Source organism: Lytechinus pictus, chromosome 12 (assembly GCF_037042905.1).
Source record: "Lytechinus pictus isolate F3 Inbred chromosome 12, Lp3.0, whole genome shotgun sequence".
NCBI classification, from domain to species: Eukaryota; Metazoa; Echinodermata; class Echinoidea; order Temnopleuroida; family Toxopneustidae; genus Lytechinus; species Lytechinus pictus.
The window spans coordinates 28,290,834-28,297,090 of NC_087256.1; the positions used below are offsets into that span (position 1 = coordinate 28,290,834).

Consider the following 6,257-nt stretch of genomic DNA (forward strand, 5'->3'; position numbering starts at 1 on the left):
TTACCGGACACTATTATGATTCCGGACGCGCATATTACTGCGTTCTAAAACAAATTCGTACCGTAAGACTTCCGCAATTCAATTTCACAGAGCAATACATAGAACAAGATTGCAAAAACAAGGCGAAAAATCCAACTTTTACCTAATTATCTCTAAAAATGACAGAAAATGCTTAAAATATCATATAACATAGTTTTGTATTAACAATTGATATATTTTCTAACGGAAATATGGGCCTGATTTGCCGAATTTCAATCTCGTCCACTCCTTCGATCGAATGATGAGGTGTGGTGTATTGTGGGTGATCGTCGACGGCTAGTTCTCAAGGTATACCCGTGCGCGAGGTTTACCGTGAGTAGAGCCGTCGATCGGGAGCGCATCGATAGAACTTGATGAGCGTCACGTTACGAACGCGAGCATATTATTATTGGAAAGTGCCATGGAACATCAAATGCAGCTAACAAGACAAAATAAAATAAGTTATCAAACACGAATTTATTACCAACATCTGCTCAGATTCGATATAAAAAAGCAAATAATACTTAGAATTTACTCATGATATGATATAAGAAGAAAAAAATCACAAAAAATTGTTCTTACATCATTATAATCAAGGATATCTTTACCCGTCCGGCGCGCGTCCGGAATCATGATGTAATTTGTCTTGCACGAAAATAATTGTTTTTCGTGGAGGGGTATGCGGCAAGTGCGATGCAAAGAAAATGGTTGGTAAATATAAAATAATTTTATCATATTCATAATTTTCATAATATTTGGAATAGCAAGTGTGAATTTTTCTTGATTGTATTTCCTCTAGTTGTCATTTTTAAAGCACTGAAATAAAGGTGTCCGGCAATAGGATACACTGCCATACCAGAATATTTCAGTTATGTAAAGGTCTACAAATGGAGAAATTGTGACGTTTCGTTATTTTCACAATCCTGCAAAGTCATTACTTTGTAAATTTGATTCAAATTCAATTAATCGCATTCATTTCTGCATGTGTACCGTACCGGTACGTACCGTAGATACCTAATTGGGCGGGGCAAATGTAAGGCTCAGCCTAAGCCTGGCCCTAGGATAGGCCTAGCCCTATAAAAATAAATCTAATTAAAATGCACCTTGCAGGGAATAATTTCCCTGGTATTGCATCGCAATATGCTCCACATTTTTGAAAGACTGCTGCTATGCATAAAGTTTTTTGTATAGGCTATAGTATAATTTTACATATTATACTATTACCAAGGATTAGGACTGTCTAGTGTCTGTGTAGTCTGTAGACAGTCTAGACTACTCTAGTCTACTCCTAGATCTAGTACCACCATCAGCTTTAGTTTGAGATCTATTCTAAGTTAGATCCACGTTAGATCTATTACATTAGTCATAGATCTACTTGATGGAAATCAAAGTTGTTGTGAATGTGAATGATAATACTGTTTGGCCTTGCAGCAAGAACATGTTCCAGTCATTATTTTGGAAAGTCACGTAGACTAATGACTAATGTATAAAGCCTTCATGAAATATCTCAGATCAGGCAAGTCTTGGTTATAAAAAACACCCAATACTAGTTTGAAAAATATTTGTTTTTAAGTTTCTCTTTAGAACTGAATTGTGAAATTATTAAATCTAATGTAAGATCTAACAAATATGTAAGTTTTACAAAAATGCAACTTTTAAAATAACTGTCAGTCATTTGTGATGTTTACATTTAACTGTTGATCATGAGCGTGTGTGATCGAGGTGTGTCTTTTTGTATCTTTCTCTTAAAATCCTCTTCTTTATTTTTCTCTCCTGTGTCTCTGTTGTCCCTTGCTGATGTCTCGCGACTTTCACGTCTTCTTGATCCCTTTCGCTTCCATCAATAAAACTCATGTCTCCAGCCCGCCTTTGTTCAGGCAAGAGACTACCGTACAGCATGGCCAACCCACCGTGGGTGGTGCTCAGCTTTTAGATGTAAGTTTTATTCTGAGAACTGAAATCATTGATTCAAACAAGCTAAACCGGGCCAGATATTTCAGACCACAGCATGGTATGGTTTAGACTCAGAGTAAACAATATTTTGAAATTTTCTTGCAATTTGCTACTTATTAATATTCACATTTCTCATATTTATCTATTTTCTTCCTTTTGGGGTGGGGTGAGAGAAGCTTACTCTATATTACAAAGTTTGGGGGAGAAATGTAAAGGTCCTACCTAGGTCTTGAATAGAAAATTTAATCACCTTCCCCTCTCTTTAGTCAACACAAAGACCCCCCCCCCCCCACACCTACACACACATTTACAAAAAAATGTGTGCAGAAATGTTTTGAGCTGGAATAATTGTTGTTCATCTTCCACTACTGCACTTTCTTTTTTTTTCTCTTCCAAGTTGATTATTCATCTTACACTCATATTGACCTCTCTCTTTGAAATTCATGACAATAGCTACAGCTTCGAGCCAATGTGGGAGACCAGATGGTACGCTATCTCTACAACCTGGCCACTGAGATGGGTGTTGGCGTTGATCTTGGCAACCCCATTCCAGCGTTGGCAACAGCATGGCAGCAAGACAGACAACATAATGTTTTGCTTGCCACTCAACTCCAAGTAAGAATTCAATTTTGTTTTCTAAAGTATAAGTTGATGCATACCTGTGTATCATCTATTGACATGTTGTGTGTCATGTGAGAACTATTTAATTTCAGAGACTGATGAATGGGTCTATTGCTCATGAAATGAACAAAAAAAAGGTTCCTTTTTAATGCCAGCTTTCGAGATGATGGAAACATAATGGGACAATATTTTTATGTAAATCACTCATAATCATCAAGGAGAATTCAAAATTTTGATTTAGTCTATTTCGCTTAAAATCAAAACAGAAGTGTCACTAAATTCACTCATTCTTTAAGGAATGTAGCTAGATGTAACACATAGAATTTTATGATATTTTTTAAATAAATGCTACAAAATAATCTTAATCTTAATTGTTTGAAATTTGTTTCCTCTTTCTTTCTGATACTTAGGGCGTAGAACAGAGATTGAGAGACCAAACTGAGGAGCTTCTGACCGCACAACAACGCGTCAAAGACTTAGAGGTACTCCTCGAGGTAAGAAAGGAATCCTAGCTATCATCCAAGTCGTTGTCTGTAAATTTCATCGTCATTAACTTATGATTCTCATTGATATCATCAAGACATTTAGAAGAGTCTCAAGCACAACAGCATAAAATCGCAATGAAGAAAAAAGCTAAAAAAGAAAGGACAGAATAATTGGAGAACCACACTTGTCATTATTGCTCTTGATTGTAATATATTTCATCATAATTTATTAACTCTTGATAGTTATTTCTCTTGCTTACCAGATGTTTTGAAATAGTCATCCTTCTATGCAAAAGAATAGCATAGTGTTTAATCGTAACTAATTGATCATATTCAATTGCTGTTAAATGTTTTACAAATTGTATGATTGTTAACACGTTACTACAATTCTTTTTAGACGGTGCTCCAACGTGGGACTGAACCACGTTTCTCTGGCTCCTTGGATCATCAGTTTGCCGACGCTGACAGGATTTCTACAACAGAGGGAGATGACCTTCCATCATCCGTCTCCCTTGCATCACCGGAGGAGAGCTCCTCGGTCTCCCTCCCATCTCTAGAGACCCCCTCAGCCTCCTTCCCATCCCTGGAGACCACCCCAGCCTCCTTCCCATCACTGGAGAGCTCGGAGGTCTTCCTTCCTTCACTGGAGAATACCCCAGCATCCCTCCCATCTTTGGAGAGCTCCTTAGTCTGCCTCCCATCCCTGGAGACCACCCCAGCCTCCCTCCCATCTTTGAAGACAACCCCTGTCTCACTCCCTTCTGGTCTGGAGAGCTCCCCAGAGATGACTGCACTTCCCGCACAGACAGATGGCAGTTCTCCCCAAACAGCTGGAGACCCTGCCTCAGTGCCTCGGGATGAAGAGCATCAGCCCAGCGATGCTGTACTGCTTCTAAACTTTCAGTCCGTCCCAACACCTCCAGAATCACCCACAGAGAACCAACAGAACCAGGAGTCGCAAGGGGAACCTTCTCTCCAGGAATTCCTTGGTCAGGATCGGACCTTCATCCTTCCGCCGATTGAGTCAGCACGACCAAGTCCTGAAGAAGATTTCAGATCAGCTTCTCCTTCATCTCAGGAGAGTTCCCTAAGGCATATCCACCCAGCACTTGACATCACTGGAAGCGAATCTGATGGATCAAGTGAAGAGGAGTGAGTATACAAAATTCATAACGATGATGATAATACTCCTAAAAGAAATAGAAGTTCGAAGTGACAAAACAGAGATATAAAGATCATCACTAGTTACTTGAAATTTCAATAACAAAAGTTGGATGGAAAAAAACAAACAATGCCTAGGATAAACCTTTGAAGCTGCTATAGGCAATAACAAGTAATAAAACTTTATCTATGCCTTAGATGTTATATTAACTTATTTAATTCAATAAAATTATATAAGTATTGTACATAGTTAAAATCATCTGAAGCAAAGCTTTGCCAGTAGTACTTTCCAAATTGATTCAATGTGAAAATAAAAGCTTACTATATACTCTCTGAACAGATTATATAATCACTTTCATTTGTCAAATTTCGATTTATAGATTCTAATTCAATCTTAACAATTTGTACGATTTTGAAGAATTTTTTAAGCATTATACTACAAAACAGAACTGCTAGAACATATAATTGAAAACATAATTAATGTCATTTTGATTCTCTTTGTTTTTTTTTCTTCCAATCAGCAGATCTTCTTCGATGACTGCATCCTCATCTAACCTCAACTCAGCTAGCTCTTTAACATCATCTTCTAGAGCTCAAGTTTGGACCAGTGCTGATGCATTCTCCAGCATCCACAAGGCAATGCAGTCTGTCACCCCACCAAGATGTAACAACGTGGTGAGAGAGCTGAAAGACCTTGCTTTGTGGTCAACATCAAGCACAGCCAGGACCATAGAGCTTGGAAGAGGTTCGAACGGTGCAGTTTACCTCTTCAGGCATGCGACGACAAAAGACCCCATCGCCCTGAAGAACTTCCCTCTGTCCAGAGACCCTGCGCACCGTCAACGCCAGCTGTACTTCGTGAGCGAAGAAGCAGGCATCCAAAAAGACCTAAGTGCATTCCGTCACTTTCCCCGGTACTACGGGTATGCCACATTGGATTGCCATTCTCTTGCTCTGGCTATGGAGTTTGTAGGTGATGCCCAACAGGGGAAGAGCATCACCCTGGCTGACTCCCTGGATGGAAGACCTTCCGGATGGAAGCCGCAGGAGAAGTTTTCTATCGCCCTGGACATTGTTGAGGGAATCAACATCATGCATCGTCGAGGACTCCTCATCAACGACCTGAAGTGCAACAACATACTGCTGAACATGGAGGAAGGCAGAATGAGGGCCAAAGTGATTGACTTTGGTCATGCAACGAGACGAGCTTGCCCTTCCCATGTGTACCGTCTCAACCAAGACGACAAGAGACGATATCGCACCGAAGGGCTTTACAACCACGTTGCACCCGAGGTTGCCCTTGATGGCCAGTTGCCTTCCATCAAGTCAGATGCTTTCCAGGTTGGCTGTGTCTTTGTGAGGATGGGCAACCGTTTCCAGCTGGATGCCCTCCGGAACATCGGATACGAGTGCTGCGACGTGGAGCCCAAGAAGCGACCAAGCCTCGTTTATGTTGAAGCCGTTCTTCAAGCCCTCAAGTCAGCATTGTAGTAAAACAAGAACAATATATAAAAAAAAATCAAAAAGGGGTGCAATGGGGACATCAATGCTGAAATTACAAAATATATAACACATTACAGCTGTTATTATTGAGGGGAAACCAAATACCGGGGGGAGGGGGGGGGGGCGTTTGATAAAGCTGTTCGTAAGTTAAGAGCGACTTTAAGAACGACTGGTGAACCTTTCTTATACACGTAACCATCGCCAATGAATATATCATTTACCACAAGAAAGGATCACCAGTCGTTCTTAAAGTTGCTCTTAACTGTGGTAAGTATTAGTAGCTACAAGTTTAAAGGTTTTGTTTGTTGTATAATCTGAATGCATAAATGGTCAATAATTTTTTTTCACTTTTAATATCAGTTCGACAGATATTTATGTTAATAGTAAAAAATACTGATGCATCAAACGTGAAAATTTTGCTATTCATCATTAAACTACAGGTATTCATCATAGTTTATGTTCCACTTAAGATCAAAATTAGTGCTAATTTCATTAATAATTATACCTGCGTCACTT

General features: G+C 39.4%; 1 protein-coding gene across 1 annotated transcript; it reads left to right on the forward strand.

The window, feature by feature from the left end:
* The first annotated feature begins 3,861 nt into the window (after nt 1-3,861).
* On the forward strand, nt 3,862-5,729 carry LOC135156089 (uncharacterized). The gene is made up of 2 exons (XM_064107221.1): nt 3,862-4,229; nt 4,763-5,729. The coding sequence occupies exons 1-2, from the start codon at nt 3,862-3,864 to the stop codon at nt 5,727-5,729; spliced, it is 1,335 nt and encodes a 444-aa protein (XP_063963291.1).
* The last annotated feature ends 528 nt before the right edge of the window (nt 5,730-6,257 follow it).